The 20174-nt window shown below is 28.6% G+C and overlaps 1 protein-coding gene across 1 annotated transcript in view; it reads right to left on the bottom strand.

Moving 5' to 3' along the window:
• The window catches only part of LOC142331369 (uncharacterized), an 85076-nt gene that overhangs the window by 60533 nt on the left and 4369 nt on the right, over positions 1–20174 (bottom strand). The window contains exons 2-5 of the mRNA XM_075377220.1: positions 18855–19037; positions 15334–15489; positions 9550–9681; positions 469–651 (exon numbers count right to left, since the gene is read on the bottom strand). Coding sequence (XP_075233335.1) covers positions 469–651; positions 9550–9681; positions 15334–15489; positions 18855–19013 — 630 coding nt within the window. The 5' untranslated portion in view covers positions 19014–19037. The remainder of the gene's footprint in view (positions 1–468; positions 652–9549; positions 9682–15333; positions 15490–18854; positions 19038–20174) is intronic.

Raw genomic sequence — 20174 nt, forward strand, 5'->3', positions numbered from 1 at the left:
ACTTACGACTGTTTTTGAGTAAAATCAAACCTGATATCAACAAACTTATTAAATATCATCAAATTCATCCATCTCATTAGATTAGTATAAAAATTAAAACTGATTACATATTTATATTATTTCTTTTAATTTGAGTAAAATATATTATTAATATTATAAAGTTGGGTTTTATTTGCTCTCACTGGTAAAAATGTCTAGTTTAGAATGTAAGTTTAAACATCAGAACTGACTAATATAACTAAATTAATTAAAGTAATGAAATCGTGGTTTTTAAGTTTTAGGGGTGTATAAAAAATGGGGGGCGCTGAAAAATAATTGATTTTCAAAGGGGGTGGTAAAAGAAATGTTTGATAATCACTGATATATATTGAGGCTGAAACCGACACATAATGGAGAAACGCATCAAACCACTCAACTGACTGGCAAAAATATAATAAAAGCAAAAAAAAAATTATATTAAATACTTACATCACAAAAATAATCTTTTAAAGATACATCAGGATTGTTACAATTTTGTTCCATTATTTCTTGAATATTTTTTATTGGATGTGACTGAATTAGTTTGGTAAAATTTAAATTAACATTTTTATTTAAAAGAATATTATAAATATTATCAATTACTGTATTCAAAACTCCATCTTCCATATTTTTCTGTAACAAATGAAAAAATATAAATCAAATATTATTTCTTTCATAAGTATATCTGTTTAGTTAAAATTGATTTTGAAAATAAGACTGGTTAAGGTAGACTGTTCTGAGATTAATTAAGATGATAAGGATGATTGTCACCTAACAGTCAGTAACTACTCATCTTGTGGCATAGTCTACTGTTGAAGTGCTACCGATTATTAATTTTGTAAACAATTAATCTACAGTTACAACAAAATTCCTGTTTAACCTAATTTTATACAATGTAAAATAATAAATAATTTAGACCCTTTTATGCTGAACGACTAAGGTAATAATCTTTTTACACATTCTATTTCTTACCACTCATTTTGTTTCAATATTGTATAATTGTTTTATAATTCCTAGACAAATCTAATCGTATTAAAATTATAAAAACTAAATTTGAATAAAATATGTTATTTTTACTTTTACTTTGTTGGCTATATCTCTAATGCTGTTGCAGCATCAAAGCTATAAAGGGAAGTTTAGTGTTCAGGCTAAATTTTAGGGACAAGAGTTTCTGCAATGACAAAATTTCAAGTTTAAAAAAAAAATGTACATATGCGTGTATTGGCCTACATTTTATTAATATATCCAGACCAGTTCAACAAACATTTTTTGAAAATGGCTCAAAAAGCCTTTCAAGATAGAACAATAAGATGATATTTTTGAAAAATTAAGAAAGGGAGAAGGGATAGTTTTTACCAATTTTTAGTTTTTTACTTATAATTAATTTTTATTTTATATATATATAAAATAAAAATTATATGAGGTCAGAGAATTTAAATTTACTATGAAGAAAGTACCTAGTAAGTTAGTTATTTAAAATTCCAGTTTTAAGTCAATTGTATTTAGAGTAATGGGGGGGGGGGGGTTGACATTATCTCCAAAAAGGTTTTGGCCACAAAAAACCAGCTGATGAAATTATATATATATATATATATATATATATATATATATATATTAATAATCTTTCAAAATTCAAGTAATTCATTAACAAATTGACTACTGTGTTAATAAAATTTAATATTATACGAAATATAAATCACCTAAACAAAGTATTTTTTTTTTTCTTAATACCATTAGGTATTGATTTAGAGGATGAAATGAAATGGCAATTTTGTAGCATGTGAAAATGCCATGTCTGACTGGGATTCAAACCAGGAACCTCTGGATGGAAAGCCGAGATGATACTACTTACACCACAGAGAACAGCCAAAAACACAGTAATTCAATAAGATAAACTTACCGTACTAATTTCCAATAACTAGTTTTCATAGTATCCCGCAACTTCAGCTGGTATCAAATTCTATGTCTATTACATCAAAAACATATTCTTTTCATAGTTTGTCATTTTATTTGAAATTCCAAAATATTAAACATAATTTCAAATAAAATGGCACAAACTATTAAAATATGTTTTTGATGTAATATATATATAGAATTTTAAGCGGGATACCGTGAAAACTGGTTGGAAATTAATAAGGTAAGCTTACCTTATTTAGTTATTGTGTTTTGGTGGTTTATATTTCATGATATATTGAGTGAGCGAGTGTGTGTGTGTGTGTGTGTGTGTGTGTGTGTGTGTGCGTGCGCGTTCTTTACTCAAGTAACTGGATAGGTGCAGCCAGTCACAGTTTCAGTGGCAGTGGCTGTGTTGGTTGAACCACAACACCATATACCTTCACACCCCTTAAAAAATCAAAATTAAAAAAACCCTAAAATGTTTTTTTTAAATATTTATCTCAAGAGTATTTGCAAGCCCAAATCTACTGAATATCTAGTTTACTACTCGGTACTGGAAAAATTTACAATTGGGATTGCTCAAAATATTTTTACCTTTCTTCATCCTCTTTCAAGGTCAAATTTCAAAAATCTAGAAATTGGTTTATTGACTTGAAGATTACACTCGCCAAAAATCAGGTTTATTTGTTACCAACAAATTAAAGAAATAACAGGGTTTAAAAAAAAAATCAAAAATCCATTTTAACAATTTTAATCACTGAATTTCAAAAAAATTTAGAATCAATTCATATTAAGAATACACACACTAAAAATTAAGTTGATATCTATATCTTTTACAGAGAAATAAAAAAAATTATTTCATTGTTACTCCATTTTAACCCATTAAACTCAGAATTTCAAAGTGGACTTTTTTAATATGCACATACACCATAGAAATTGTATACAAATTTTCATCAATTTATTTTTAGTAAATAGAATTTTTAATTTTATGGAACTTCCAGGTATATGATATTTTTTGCGGCGTTTTGAATTTCTTGTAACAGAATGTACTGACTTTCCAAATTACCAGTTCTGGAATTGTAAAAATTCTAGAAAAACAGTCTAATTGTAAATCAATACCAATATGTTTGAATGCCTGGCCTTGAGCTTTATTTAGATTGTTATAGCAAACAAAAGTTTTATAGGGAATTGCAGCATCTTGAATTGAAATGGTAATTCTGTTGGGATCATTAGGATTCAGGGTATAAAAGCCTGCTCTCCTGTAGCTTGAACTGTCAAAATAGTACCCTCAGCAATGTGATTTCGCATGGTTTTGATTTGCAATCTCGTGTCGTTACATACCTTGGAGGGTTAAGATTTCTTAGTAAAATAATCAGAACCTCCATTTTAAGATTGAGACAATGAGCTGGAAAACCTCCAGGATTAAGAGAATTCAAAAATCCTGGAGGACAGTGGACTGCGTCTTCAGTAATGATTACAGAATCTATAGATTGATATACCTTGCTTTGCCCTTAAACTTTTTCTAAAATCATATTATTAATTTCAAAAGCAGAAATATTTTGAAGAGTTAGGATAGATCTTTCACAAAGCCACTCATACAGTTTTTGAAAAAGCTTATTAATTTCTGGATAAATATTGGAAATGAGATCATCCACTACATGCACAATGGTAACCATGTTTTCATCGACAGAAATGTAACCATCATTGTGAGAAAGAGTCCCATTTCCAGTGTTTAGTAGTTGTAAGGGAAAGTTGACATCGCCATCCCCAAGGTGAATTCTCATATTAGTTCTTAAGTTAATAGGAGCGCAAATTTCTATAAGGGTGATGATTTAAGGCATGGCTGAACAACATCAGCCCTAGTGTCTCTCGCGATGACAGGCAATGTTTGCCAAAAGTCTCCAGCAAACACAAACGTTATACCACCATTAATTTACCACACGACCTAATATCTCAACGAGTTCGATCAGTGGCTTCATTATGAGCTCAATGACTCACTGCGCATTCATCCTACACTTTAAATTTAGCAACTTGCAAAATTTTCCAAATGGACCATTTTTAGGAATAGAACAAATAGATTCTTGTCCACATGCAACATTTAACAGTAACTTAAAAGTGGAATGTACAGTTCTCCCACCAGTTATAAATGTAGCAGCTCTTCCTGAGTGTAACAATAAAACTAATATACTTGCAAATTCTCTCAATTTAAGACTAACAGATAGAAGCATCAGATCAACATCAGATAGAAGTATGTTTTTCCAGTGATTAACATTTTCCAACAAGCCAAGTGCAGCGCAAGCAGCTTTATATGTTTGGTGTAGCACACCATCAGCAGTTTCCAAGTAATCAAAAGATATATGTCCTTTAATATTATGCAATAACAAACGCAGATGAAAGCATTCACTTTGGTTTGGATGAATTGTATATACTCTTATCCAGAGTACCATCCTTTTTGATTCTGGGAAATCCTCCAATGTCAGTTCCGCGCTTTCTTCTGCTGAACTTGTTATTATTATAGGTATAGTATCTAGAAACTTCAAGATATAAGTGTCTTAGCAAAGTCATCAGACTGACAAAGCTCAAAGAAAGCAATAAGAGTGGTCTTCTGTGGACCTTTCAAGGACTCCTTAGATTTTGTTCAGTAAAATAAATATGTTGATAGTTTTTTAAGTGAACTGCTAAGTGAAAAATAGTGGGATAACATAATGTATTGGAAAGTCAAAAAACTGCCAATCTGTCTCAGATGTACATATATATCTACCATTAATGTACTGATTCATCTCTGATTTTCAACCGATAAAGTTGCTTGATCTGAACCTTTGGTAATATATTTGCAGATATACCAAATTACTTGCACAGAGTTACAAAATTCAACATTTATGTGGGCATTAAAGCAATGTGACAATAGTAGACAAAGTGGGGGTATCTATTTCTTATCAATAGCAATTATTATAATAAATATAAATACCGCTTACAAACAATTATGTATGTAACACATCCAAGCGCTTTCAGAAAGTAATCTCCATCATCAAGAAAACACTAAGTTATCATGTATGTAATAATAAATAAAACTTCACATATTAATTATATACCATAATTTTTGTATATAACAAATGATCGTTATGTGTGTTAAAATTATGTCTTGTCTGTATGTACCCCAAAATTTTCCTTAACTTTCCTGTATGCTCCGTCTATTTTACCAATGTTCATTTCTCTTTCCACTTCTGAACACTTTTCTTTAATCCACTCTTCTTTCGCCAGTTTGCACTTCCTATTTATAGCATTTCTTAATTGCCGATAGTTCCTTTTACTTTCTTCATCACTACCATTCTTATATTTTCTACGTTCATCCATCAGCTGTTTAGTTTTATATATATTAATGAAATTGTCTGGGTTGTAATTATAATTTTTATTTAGAATGGGTTTAGCAAAATTCAATTTTTCTACTTAACCTTTATTTATACAATTTATATGCTTGTTGAGCCTGATTAAAAATAAACGATTGGTGATGCTGACATATTTCAAATCGTACTCTGCACATTTTGAACTTTATATACTCTGTTTATCTAGATTAAATTTATCATTTTTTTAATTGTTTTAGAAGGATCTACATTATTTATATATATATTACTATTTTATTGTGTCACAGAACAACTAGTAAATTAGAAAAAGTTCAACAAAATTTTTAAATCATTCAGATTAAAAACTGTCTATGTGACTAACAATAAGATAATAAAATATATAAAAAATGTAGATCCTTCTAAAACAATAAAAAACAATGATAAATTTTATCTAGATAAACAGGGTATATATATAATTTTAAATTTGCAGACTGTGATTTAAAATATGTCTGCATGACTAATCATTCATTTTCAATCAGGATCAAAGAGCATATATTGTATAAATAAAGATTACATAAAAAAACTTAATTTTGTTAAATAAAAATAAAAATAAAAATCATAATTACAACCCAGGCAATTTCATTAACATACTTGGTTATTCTAATAACATATTTAAAACTAATATTTTGAAAAAATTTCATATTAAAATAATAACATACTGATAAATGAGCAAACAAAATTTTATAACGACACTTTATTCAAACAAACATTGAATAATAATTGTAGACTTTTAGGTTGGCCAAACTGATCCCCTCCCTCAACTATACATAACAATTGAGACCACCATACAGATAAGACTTATTACATTGACATAATTTTAACACACATGATCAATTGTTTATATAAAAAAGATTTTATATAATTAATATGTCAAGTTTTATTTATTATTACATACATGATAACTTAGTGTGTTCTTGATGATGGAAATTACTTTCTGAAAGCACCTGGACATATACAATTGTTTGTAAACGGTTTATATTTTTATTATAATTCTATATTATACCAACAGCCATGTTAAACAAAATCAATATCAAGTATGTTACCTTGCATGTTTAAAATTGTCATACGATCTCCATCCTTTGGACTTCTGTGATAAGTCGAGTAACAGTCATCTGCAGTTTGAGTGTTGCAAATGTACATTCAAGGATACTTCTTGAACATTTTCCATTTATCATGCATGGTGATGACCTATTTATATCATTACATGGTCTGTGACACGTACGTTTACAAATAATGTCATATAATAATGGGTCAACATTTTTATCAGGGAGTTCAGCAGATATGATAAGATCAATTCCATCAGGTCGTACTTTAGTTACTAACCATACCAATATGTGACAATGAGGTAAGCCTCATTTTTGCCACTTAGTGCATTGCAGTAGACCAAACCCTTTTTTGTTAATAAAGTCTAGGAGTTTTTTTCATTTCTAAATGGAAAACTTTGGATATAATGCTGTGTCTATCAGTATATTTTAAACCAGTAAATAGTTTGTTTTTTTTTCTGGCCATTCAGGATTGCACTTAAAAGTTATAAATAAATCCGGACGCCCATGATTGCACATGTATGTCATAGCATCTTGAGATTTCTCATGCATATTTTGTGGTGAACAAGTGAAAGATGAGGGAAGTATGACAATTTGACCCATGTTGTTAGCATTAACATTGGTGTCGTGTTGTACAGTATCTCGAAGATGAATGTAATCATTAGCATGTAATTTTTTTTGGTTATTAAGAATAAAGGCTAATCTTTCAGTAATTATTTTGGCCATCATGACAATACAATATTGTTTAAATAAGTTTCTGTAATAATGTAAAAGATTGTTATTATTATTATTATTTCTTTCACTTTTACAGAATTAATAATTAATGGAGTAATCCTAATACTAATTATAATATTACTTAACTTAATCATACTTAATTTAACATTGTTTTATAATACAATTTAATATTTATTACTTAACTTAATTATACTTAATTTATATTATTTGTAAAAGATGAAAGATTAGGTGTCCACAAGGGTCTTGCCCGTTTTGTGGCACCATCCCTTTTCTATTAATCTTTTTAGTTAGAGTAAGGGGAAAAGTAAAGTTTTATCTTATATAGGAGGATTAGTTTTGGTTCAATTCATGATTTACTCTGGTGGAAACTTATCTTTTCTGCAGTTAAGTATAGAGAAGATCAATCTGTCTTCAAATATTTATGTTTACTAATAAACCTTTCATCCAGTGCTACCCGCTAAGCTATATATGTAAAAAATCTATTAATATGTTAAGACTAATAGTATAAAGCATTATAATTAATTATATATGTTATCATAAATCATGTAATTACATGGAACATACTTTCAGCGTCATCAATATTAATTAGCCATCGTCTTAGTAGCTTTAAGAAAGTGTTTAGGTTCCTACTGGTCTTTATATGATTAGGAAGTATGTTATACAATCTAGGAGCAGTGCTTGAAAAGAACTTCATATAACTCGTTTTATTTGCTCTGGGTACACATACATTCCTTTTACTTCTAAGTTCGTACTTGGTTATCTTACTATCTCTATGACCACTTCTGATAAAGAAAATTTTCGTTACTTTATAAACATATAAATAACGTAGCGGTAATATAGACAATTCCCTAAATATTGCCAAAGAATGATCCGTAGTTCTTTTTTTACTTATCATTCTAACGAATCTTTTTTTGGATTTTGATTATGGAATTATCAATGTTATCTCAAACCATAAGTCAATAAGCATAAAATTGCATGCAGGAAACTGTTTTATTTTGTTCATTATTATTTAGTGAAATAGTTAGATAATAACTACTATCTTCACCCTTCAAAATCATGGGACATTGTAAAGGATCATAAGAGCAATGAAGCTCAGACATACGTTGCATTTGACAATTACGACAATGTAAGATTATATCTCTAGGTCCTTTATCTTCTAGACCAGAAAAACAGCAACTTCATTAGTAGTTGGAGCATTATAGCAACCCCTATGCTGATTAACAGGCACACAACCAGCATGAATTATTAATTTTAAATCTTTCGTTACCCATATTGCATTTAAATCCTAATCAAATTATGTTCCAGCAAAACATGCTGGAATGCTGTTATTAGTTTCTTCTTCAAATTTGGGACAATACTAGTATGAAGAGAAGTTTGATCAGCATCAGAAAGGAAGTAAATTTGTTAAAATTGGTAATCAACACCAGGTGCATGCAATAAACTTCCTATGCAAAGGTAAACTTGATCTTGAATTTTAAACGGTACACATGGAATTCCCTTCTACAATTTGTTTAGCACCGAAAGATGTCATCTGAAATAAAGTGTTGTATTTTCCAACATTATCAAGAAAATGTTTTGAAATATATCTATAAACCTTCTCAGTTATGCCAAGAAATATGAGTAAAAATTTGATTGCAATTAATTGGGTAGTTTTTTGTTTATCCCAAACCCAAATAAAAAAAAAACCCTTCCTCTGTATATAACAGTATAGATTAATGTAGATGACACAGGAACTTTAAAAAAAAGGATCCCACTGACCCAACTTAAGAGTTTTAAAAATGTTATGAATTTTTTATAATTTCTAATACTTTATATTTTTCAAGTTACAGCTGTTATTAAAAGTATAATATGAGCTAACTATCAAACGAGGAAATCAAATGAAACCTACATTTTTTTAATAAAAACTATGAATTTTTTTAACAATTATATTAATGCAGTATAACTGACCAGACCCAAAATTCTACTGAACATTTTGATCTTTTACACAAATGTACAATAATATTGCATAATTAAGCTGAACATTTTGATCTTTTACACAAATGTAAAATAATATTGCATAATTAAGTCATTAATATTTAAAAACCCTAGTGTATTTGAAATAAAAATTTGTCAATGGCAAAACCAGAAGTTATGCAAACCTTCCCCAGCTTTTTTTTTAGCAAACACTTATTTGAATTTAAGTGTATAAAAACTTTTACAAAGAATATTTCATATTTTGCTGTAATAGTAACAGATTTTATCTAGATAATAATGATAGATTAAAGATAAATTAAAATTAAATAATTTTCTACACTCATGTGTGTGCATGTGAACACAGTTTACAGAGTTCTGTAAGCTTGACTTTTAGAATCCAACTACAAAACTAAGACATTAACACATCCTCTAAAGGAATCATAACATTTCCAGAAAGCATAAATCATATTAATACATATTTATATATATATTTTAATACTTACATTTATATTCACCTTTCCTAATACAAAAGTAAAATACAACTGTTTAAGATCTGGATGACATGGTGGATGCATTTTAAAATAATCTTCCAAAAAATTACAAACTACAGATCTCAACCTCTCATTATCAGTATCCTATAAACAAAAACTTCATTAGTTTCAATAACACCTTTAAAAATACAAACTTTAATCAGAAAAACTATTACCAATTACACATGTGTAACATTGTTTTTTTTTTTTTTTTATGTGATGAAAAAGGGCAATAAAAATCATTTTGTTAATTGATAAAACTAATATATCATTATTTGTAATTTTTATAACAGTGGAGTATTTATAGACTGGGCCATTGGTAGCAAAATAGTATCCTCAAAAAGAAGTAAATTATTTTAATTTTACTCTTAATGTATTTATTTAGATAAGTTAAATTTACCATTTTAATCTCCAATAACTAGTTTTCACAGTATCCTGCACCTTCAGTTGGTATTAAATTCTGTATCTATTACATTAAAACATATTCTTTTAATTATAATTTTATTTGAAGTAATGTTTACGCGTATATTTTGAAATTTTGAATATTATGAACATACGTGTAAATTTTTCTGTCCAGTACTTGAATGATTTAATCTTTAAATGTTAGTACTTTCCTTAGTTCTAATCTTGTAATTGCCTACTGTTAGGTTATTTTTATTGTTTTTAATTACATCATCTTCGAATGTGATCTGGTGGTTCATCATTTTTTTTGTTTACATAAATAAATGTATTAATATTTCTTGAGTTATTCATTTTTTATCACTATTACAAATTTCCAAAATCTCTTAAATTATTTTTACAATCTGTAATATTTAATGTTTCATTCCAACGATGGTCAGCTACATTAGATACTCTCTTTTTTTATATCCTGTGTAATGTTTTGTAAATTTTTTTTAAATGATCTATTGATTTTACCAATATAAATATTATTATAATTGTTGCATTTAATTTTGTATATTCCTTTTAATTCTTCTGTTTTATTTGTATTATTGTTATTTTTTTAAATATTTTATAATGTGATTATTTGGTTTATAAACTTTTTTATATTTACTAGAAAAAAGGCGGGCTGCCTACAGCCCATTGCGAAAATGTTACATGGTTTATATTTCATATGATTTTGTTAAATGTTTTTGCAACTACATAGCATTCATGAATTTAGCATACTAACAACAATATCAAAAGCTTCAAAATCCTGAACATTTTTAGCTGTTTCTTGAGTTGTGATTTTTTAACACGGCTCTGTTAAAAAAGGCTAACCCCAATGTAAAAAATGGATAAAAAAGGGAAATTCTAATGTTTTCCTTTTTTACCTCCAAAACACAAATATAATTTTAGATAAATCATTCAATTGTTCGAACAAATAAATTGTTCAAGAAGTATAAATCATTCATGTGCTGCATGCAGCCACCCGGCACATCACCATTGCTCTGCTCTGCATCAACAGCAATAATATAAAAAAAGTGAGCACATACAACCCACGCACCTTCCTTTTTTTATGGAGAGTGATTTTTATCATATAGTTAAAAATCTTTACTGCTAATTTTTTTCTTTCATATATTTCTTTTTTGGGTTTATTTTTATTGTTTTTTTTTTTTTTTTATAACAAATTGCTCTAAATATCATGTTTTTATAAGTAATAATTTTTTGTGACCATGGGTGGTTAGAATTTAAATGTTTTATAAAATTATTTGTTGTGGGTTTTCTATAAAAACTGAAGTTTCTGTGGCATTGTTTATGTTTATTTCAATTTGATTATCTAAAAAAAGTATTTTTCTGTTATTTTTTATTTTGTATATAAATTTTAAATTAACATTATATAATTAAGTTTATTTAAAATTATCAAATGTTTATCATTTATAGTTTACAGTGATTATATATAACTAAAATTCATCTACATATTGCATCCACAATAATATTTGGTGTTTATTTAAAATACCATGAACTATTTTATTTTCAAAATCGGCAAAAATATTTTAAACATAATTGCAAATATAGGTGACCCCATTGATATATATATACCCCATATTGATATATATATATATATATATATATATATATATATATATATGTATTACATTATGTAGTAATTGTCTACCTATACTATTATATGAAAAGGAAGAGAGTTTTTGTTCGTTCAGGATAAACAAAAAACTACTCAATCAATTGCAACCAAATTTTCACCTGTTTCTTGGCATAACTGGGAAGAATTTTAAATATATATATATATATAAATGCAATAGTGGAGATTTGCCAGTTGAAACACAAAATTTGTGTTTGTGTGTACTCAGATGCATGTGTATAAGTACACACACACACACACACACACACACACACACACACACACACACACACACACACACACACACACACACACGCTCGCATGCACACGTGTTCTCTCTCCCTCTCTCACATATGTGTGCACCCACATGTGTGTGCGCCCACATGTGTGTGTGTGTGTGTGTGTGTGTATGCGCACACATACAATACAAAGCTCATATACAGGAAAGTTAAAAAGGGAAATCTTTATTTCCATTTACATGTCTCATAACAATGACTGTTCAGCTGTAAATAACAGCCTCAAACCATCTGTCCATTGGAAGTATAATTTAGTTTCACTGTTAGATATTAAAATTCAGTTTAAAATGAATACTCCTCTGAACACTTACCAAGGAAAAAATACAAGCAATCATATGTTTTCTAAATTCAAAGGGATACAACCAGCAGATTATCACATTAACCGTCTCTGCTGTTTACTTAATATATTATTGTAATCAAACAAAATATAAAAGTGGTGGCTGATATGTAAAAAATATTTTTTATTTTACAGATCAGATTTGGCAATGATTGTTTGCTTTATTTGTGGCATTTATTACTTATTGTTAAAAATTTAGTAATCCTCAAAATATATATTTTTATCAGTTTTAATGTATTTGTGAATGATGAAACAATGTACTTATCAAGGGTTGATTAAAAATTCAGTGGTTCCAAACAGGATAGCCCTCCACAGCCCACCTTCAATCATAAAATTCTGATGGAATTTTCATTTAGTAATATAAGTAATGATCAAGAAAAAAATAATCAAGATCTAAAGTAGATACTTTTTAAAATATTTTTCACAATATCTATCTGTCGGGTGTGACTGAATATTAATGCAGTCGCTAGTAGTAAACCCAACAGTTTGGTCTACTGGTGAACGCGTCTTCCCAAATCAGCTGATTTGGAAGGCGAGAGTTCCAGCGTTCAAGTCCTAGTAAAGCCGGTTATTTTTACATGGATTTGAATACTAGATCGTGGATACCGGTTTTCTTTGGTGGATGGGTTTCAATTAACCACACATTTCAGGAATGGTCGAACTGAGAATGTACAAGACTACACTTCATTTACACTCATACATATCATCCTTATTCATCCTCTGAAGTATTATCTGAACAGCAGTTACCAGAGGCTAAACAGGAAAAAGAAAGAAAGTCGCTAGTAGTAGGCAAATGAAAGGAAATAGTCAGGAAATTGTACAAAAGTACATTTATTTGCTACAAAAACTTACATTTATTTTTTCTTGTAGCCAACAATTGCAGCTATATATTCCTCACACTGGTGAACTAGTTTTTTTTACATTCCATCAATACGGAATGACGGTGGTCTTTCCTCGATCCACAACCACATTGTATCCCTCAGTTCATTAACCACGGTGAAAGACATATCCTTAATATAACTCTTTAATTGGAGAAAGAAGTGAAAATCAGTGGGGGCACCAAATCAAGTGAATATGGAAGATGTGCAACAAGTTCAAATTTCAACTTCACAGATGCTCAGCAGTTACATGTGATATATATGTAGTCGAGCATTATCATGCTTAACAATTATTAGCTGTGAGGATTGTCAAATATGACACATGTCTCTTAAGGTGTTTTAAATTTCTACATATCGTACAGAATTTACAGTAACCTAGCTCCAGAACTGGTCAGGACAATTGTTTGGAATTCCAAAACACTATCAAGAGAATCTTTCTTGCAAAGGGTTGTTTTGAATTGATTTGATTGTGGCAAAAAAAAACAGTAGTAATATTCCATGCTCTACCTTTTCCTTCTAGGTTGTAATGATCCATCCAAGTTACATCTCCCACCACAATATTGAAAATGAAGTCAACTCCCTTATCACGATAGTTTCAGAAGCTGTTCACAACATTCCTTTTGTTGTTTTTTTTTTTTTTATGAGAGTGCATGGCACCCAACACAAACAGATTTTACAGTAGCCCTGTTGTGTGTATCCTACTTGTTCTTTCAATATGCATATCTGGATGCAATGCATTTGCGCAACACATCATTTTGAACCGATTCATCCACCTCCTTTTTTGTGCATCTCATTAGTCATAGAAACTGGTTGACCAATGTGAGGTTCATCCTCAATATTCCCTTTACCTTTGCCTCTGATGTATGAAATTCTATTACCTACCTACTCAACACACCCACAATAAACAGCTTTTAAACACCACCAAAAACAGCTTTTAGACAGCGTCACTAGCTGTTCGCTATTTCTCCTGTTAAAAATTCAATTACTGCCCATTTCAAACATAGCAGACATACTTGATTCCATAACAATGGTGACTGATAGAAAATGAGAGGGCTTGGGGTCAACGAGTTCTAGAATGTTAGTAGCAGGGGAATAAGACTACAAGATGGCAGAACTTGTCATTTGTTCAGTGTACGTTGCAATTCAGCCACCTCACATATTATGCTTAGAATTAAATAACGACATATACAAACAAAATAATTTATATAAAATCAGTTTTATGATAAATTATTAACTCTCTACATATAAAAAATAGGGACTGAAAAGGGAAAAATTTTTCACCAGAAATCGCGAATTAATAACTTGAATTTCTATTTACAATAACAAGTAATTACAACAAATTACAAGTATCAATGGGTAATTGTTTACTACCTGAATTAAGTAATAAAACTCCTTATTATATTTATGTTCGCAATCAATAAAATTTTTTCTAGTGTTAAGTTTATATTTCAATTAACAAATCGCAATAAACTTTTAAAAATTTCAACTTCAACATATTTCTAATCGATAAATTTATTTAAATCTTTTTTTAACAAAAAATCCTATAATTCAGTCAAAGCAAATCTGTTTAACAACATTAAAATGTTCTGTTTATCTTTAATTATTAAATTTGCCTATACACACGCGCACATGCATACATGCGCACGCACACACACACACACACCTTCCAGTATAATTTTAGCTATCAATTAATCAAAATATTAAAATAAATGCAACGCTTTTTACACTCAGCAATAATCACAATTTTTTTAATTTTAGATATTCGGACACATCATCTAGTAATCAGCAAAACTGCACATAACATGTATAGTATGAAACAATATCAAAGTATATCTACTAACCAAAATGATCAAATGCAATCCTTGATTACTAAACTACTCAAGAACCATTTTCTCAAATAAAAATTTTTAACTACACGTTTAGAAATTATTATTCACTAGAGCTAACCTTAATCAGGATACCTATTTTTTTTTTATTTGTTTTTTTTAATGAAGTTACAAATAAATAAGATTAGTTTTCTTAGCTCATAATTAACAAACAGTAAATTTTGCATTTCAAATGTAATATTTACTTGAATTTTAACTCAACTTATTCAATACTAGAAAACCAAAATGTTTTATTACACATGTTGAATTATATAAACTATTTTTATCTCTATTGGGATGATTATAAATAATAAATACTTACTAAAATATATTCCACAAAATACCATAACACTTTAACTTCAGAATAAGTACTATGATCAACAGAAGAAAAACTTAAAAACACACAATTTTCTATAAACTCTTCTAAAAATGCATCCTCAAAGTCAATTTCAAAGAAAGATGTTTGTTTAATTTCATTCTAAACGTAAAAAAAGAAAACAAAAAAAATTTTAAATAATTAAATGAAATCGCACCTTTATTGCAAACATTTAACACAATACATATGCATTTTGTATAAATAGATAAGTAAATTAATATTTGATGCACCTTAGACAAGAAATCTAAAAATCATAGTTATAAATGCATGAATTTTGAAACTGAAATAATTTGTTATCAAAAAAGGTGAGTTGATCTCAGGCTAAGCTGTATGCACTAGCATTCTTCATTCAGCTGTAATGTCGAAAAATGCTGACACTACTACTCACAGCTTTTACAATGTAAAAGTAAAAAGTTTATTTAGTAAAAATTTCCATTTTTTTGGCCCAATTTATTAAACTCAATTTTAATTTATTTTTATTTTATTTATTAAACTCAATTTACTTTTATCAATTTTATTTAATGATAAAGGACAATTACATCATTGGAATTTTTCCTACACAATCTGAAACAGTTAAAAAATAATTTAATCAAAGAAATACAATAAAGGCTACCTTGAAAGGAATTACTCCAGCCCAAAAAAATTACTCTAGTAAAGGTTGAAAGTGAGAAACAAAGCAAACAGGGTTTTTCAGACATTTGCTGTAGTTTACCACCTATTGTGACTCCCTCCATGGTAATTTACACAGAGTTGTAATATTTTACAGTGAATAAAATAAATTTTCAATGGACTGATAAATTTAAACATGTTCCACATCATATTTTGGACTTTTTAAACATAACTGAAATAATTTATAAGCAATTAGTCTATATACATGGTGTTAATGCGAAGAATGAAAAAGTTGTATAAAAATTATGCAAAATGTTAAAACAAACATTCAAAACATATAGGATTCAATTCTTAGTCATCAAATAGCTGAAGAAGTGGGTCCACAATGAAATAATACTGTCAATCCTCCCATCTCAGAGTTTTTATTTTTCTCATTTGAAGAACAATTATTGGTATTAATCATTTATCAAGATTTGGCTATTTACAAGGGGTGTTGTGTAACACCCTTGTATAACAATACACAAAAATATTTTGTATTTGTGATAATAAATTATTTGTCAGGAAAATTCTGATGCACTCACTGCAAAACTGGAATTATTTTCTGATGATGTCCATCTGTTCATCCTGATCCCCTTGGCAGGAAGACAACTGCCAGTGACAATTCTGGTTGCCACAATACCCTCTCCATTCCTAGCCCTGAAGGGCTTATTTACTGATGACCTCCTCTTAAGTTGTTCTTACCCAGAAACAACTTGGGTGCACCTTTTACCCAAGAGAATACCACCATATTGCATAAAAGAAAAAGCATTAAGAAATAGTCATATATAGATTATGTGTAAATATATGTAGATGAGTGTATCAGAAACTTTTCCTGGGACTTTCATAACCTATTCTACTCGTGGAAATAATGAAAAAAGTTCATATAAACAGATATCCTAAAATTCTTTGTTTGCAAGCTATGCTAGTGAAAGATTTTGCTCGGATTTCAGCTACCCTGGTGAAATAAGGTCGTACTGAAATTTTTATGACATAATTAAGGAGCCGAATTAGTGTTTTCTTATGGTTTTAAATAAAAAATCGAATAAAATAGGTCCCAGAACTGTATCTGCAGTTTTTTTTTACCATAAATTGGGATGGAAACTCCTGTTTTTTTTTATTTTTGACATATAATAGGCTCTTTAAATGGGTAATAAACACTAAAATTTTAAACAAAACTTGATTTAAACTTGAAAATTTAATTCTGAACAAAATTGGGTAAGATAAGTTGAATAAAACAAAGAAAAGTTAGAAAAATTCAAATTTTATTTAGAATCAGTACACTAGACCAAAGTGTACTGTTTCGAGAATGTTTTTTTTTGTTTTGTATATAATATTTTTCATCCATCCCTAGATGCAAAAATCTAAAGGTGATCTCGATCAGGTGATCTTGGTGGCCAGAAATATGAACTGATCCATTTCTCAAGGAAATGATTTAAGAGAATGGAAATGGCACAAGAGAAGTGGGGAGGCGCACCATCGTCCTGGAAGTATAATTTGCATCTCATAGCTAAAGGAACATCTTCAAGCAGCTGTGGCAATTCTTCTTGAAGAAAGTGCAAGTAGACTTCAGCAATTAAGCAGCCAGGTAATATGAACGGTCCAAACAGCTGATTGTAAAGAAGGCCGCACCACATTGGCACTAAACTGGTATTGAAAATTACCTTCCACCATTTCATGAGGATTTACTTCTGCCTGGACTGTGCTGAACTGTACTGATTATTTCATCAATAACAGCATCATGTTGGGCAGATCGTTCATAGCTGGTACAAATACTATGTAGTAAACCTGTTTCCCGAAGATTGCAAAAAGTTGTGATAATTGTTTTGGGAATTGGAATCCTGAGATTTTGAAAACATATTTCATATTCTACTGCAACAGCTGTGTAGCATTACCATTACATGCACCCAAATTCAACAATATATCAGCATATTCCTATGCTGTAAATAAGTATGGCATTACTTCAATGGCAAATTGATCATGTTCAAACTAAAATTCACAGAAAACCTTCACTAACAACAGCAAAGTTCATAGTACCAGATATAACTAATGTACCTTACAGAATGATTTAAACACAAATACAGTATTGCACATTGCTGATCAGCTGTTATTATTTTTATTACCAACTTTGAAATAATTTTTCAAATAATTTATTGTATTTGTCATTAATAAAAGAATTATTATCTAAGTAATTTTTATTTATTATTTTTATTTTACAATATTGTGTAATTTTAATTTTTTAACAGTAAATTTTATTTTTACAAATTTTTCACACAACCAAAAAAGAAATTGATTTTTGTTTATATTAAATAAGTATTTTTCTGACAAATGAAGTAATGTACTGTTTCTAAATAAAATTTGAATTTTTCTAACTTTTCTTTGTTTTATTCAACTTATCTTACACAATTTTGTTCAGAATTAAATTTTCAAGTTTAAATCAAGTTTTGTTTAAAATTTTAGTGTTTATTACCCATTTAACAAAGTTAATGTACATCAAACATAAAAAAACAGAGTTTTTAACCCCAATTTTTTGGTTTTCACCCCAAATTTCTTCAAAACTACCACAGTTGTGAAAACTATTTTATTCAATTTTTCAAGTCAAAACGATAATTTAATTTTGCTCCTTAATTAACATCCTATCAGTATGACCTCATTTCACCAGGGTAGCTAAAATCTGAGCAAAATCTTTCACTAGCCATAATTCAAAACAAAGCATGTCAAGACATTATTTACATGAACTTTTTCCATTATTTTCATGAGCAGAATAGGTTATGAAAGTCCCGGGATAACTCTGTGATACACTCTGTATATTCTTTACTAACCTTATGCTTCTTTATACAAGCAGCAGGTGATTTACAACACTCACTTTGACTTAATTCCCCAAAACGACATTTTGGATTATCAAAATCCTTATAAATTTCGCAGTTTATGAGTGAAATAATTTTATTAGTTGGCAAAATTGATGGCAATAAAGAATTCATTTTTATAATTTACTCTTCTTCCTTCTGAAAAAATAAAATAAAAACAATGAGAATAAGTAATTAATTAAAATTAATTACTAACAATAATCAGTTCAATAAAATTTAATCATACAATGTTCCATGAGGAAATTGCTGATTTTAGGAATGCATTATACAAGAACAAATAACGAAAAAAATTCATACAAAACAGATTTTAAGTAGAATCTGGTTTTTGCTTTATTATGGCTGCCAAAATATTTTTTCCCAAATGTAAAAAAAAGCCATTAAAAAATCTTTTTACATTTCTAAGGATGCCAGTAGGAAGGCAAATTTTGTGGTATAGAATATAATTTGACTTAAAAAATTTTAAACTTACAGTTCCAGAAGGTATATTTCAAATATGTTACTATCTAACAATTTTTCTTTTATAAAACTTAACAAGCAACTATAAAAGAAAAACTATTTTTCATATTTGAAGTAAATAAAATTTGTCAACTAGCAAAAACTTAAAAAAAACTTTAAATATGATTTGTAGAAAAATTAATTTTTAACAATTTTTTTTATAAATAAAAACAAAATATTTAAAAAAAATAACTTACTGAAAAGGTAACAAAACAAAAAAAATGATAAAAATTACTAAATAACTCTGTACTTAAGAAAAATCATATATACTGACATCTAATTCATTTAAAATGTATTTTAGCACACCTTTACGACACTGTTTAAATTGTTTCCTTGTTTAAAATAGAAAATCAATTGCTCTATTGAAATTTTTTACACACAAAATATATTGACTGATTAATCAGAAATCAGAATTAAAAGCTTAAGTTTATCCAATAAGCATCTTGACCCTTAGTTTGGGTTTTTTCAATCCCCCCGAATAGGAACTTAATTGCCCTTGAGTCCAACATCATACTGGGTCATTACATCACTAAGCCCAATAAAAAAGAATAGCACCATAGACAAAACTGAGATGCTGACCAAACTCTCATGAAAATTTGATGAAAACTTTTTCTAGTTATTTTTGGTTTGAAATATAATAATTTCTGCATAAAAATAAAACATCTGGCACTACATGACTTCCTTGTACACCTATTAGATTACATATACACATTTTTTACTGCACTTCAAATAAACTTATTTCATTTGAAAGTGAGATAAAATTCTCCATTTCTTTAGTAA

The sequence above is a fragment of the Lycorma delicatula genome, chromosome 10 (genome assembly GCF_047948215.1).
Source record: "Lycorma delicatula isolate Av1 chromosome 10, ASM4794821v1, whole genome shotgun sequence".
Taxonomy (NCBI): domain Eukaryota; kingdom Metazoa; phylum Arthropoda; class Insecta; order Hemiptera; family Fulgoridae; genus Lycorma; species Lycorma delicatula.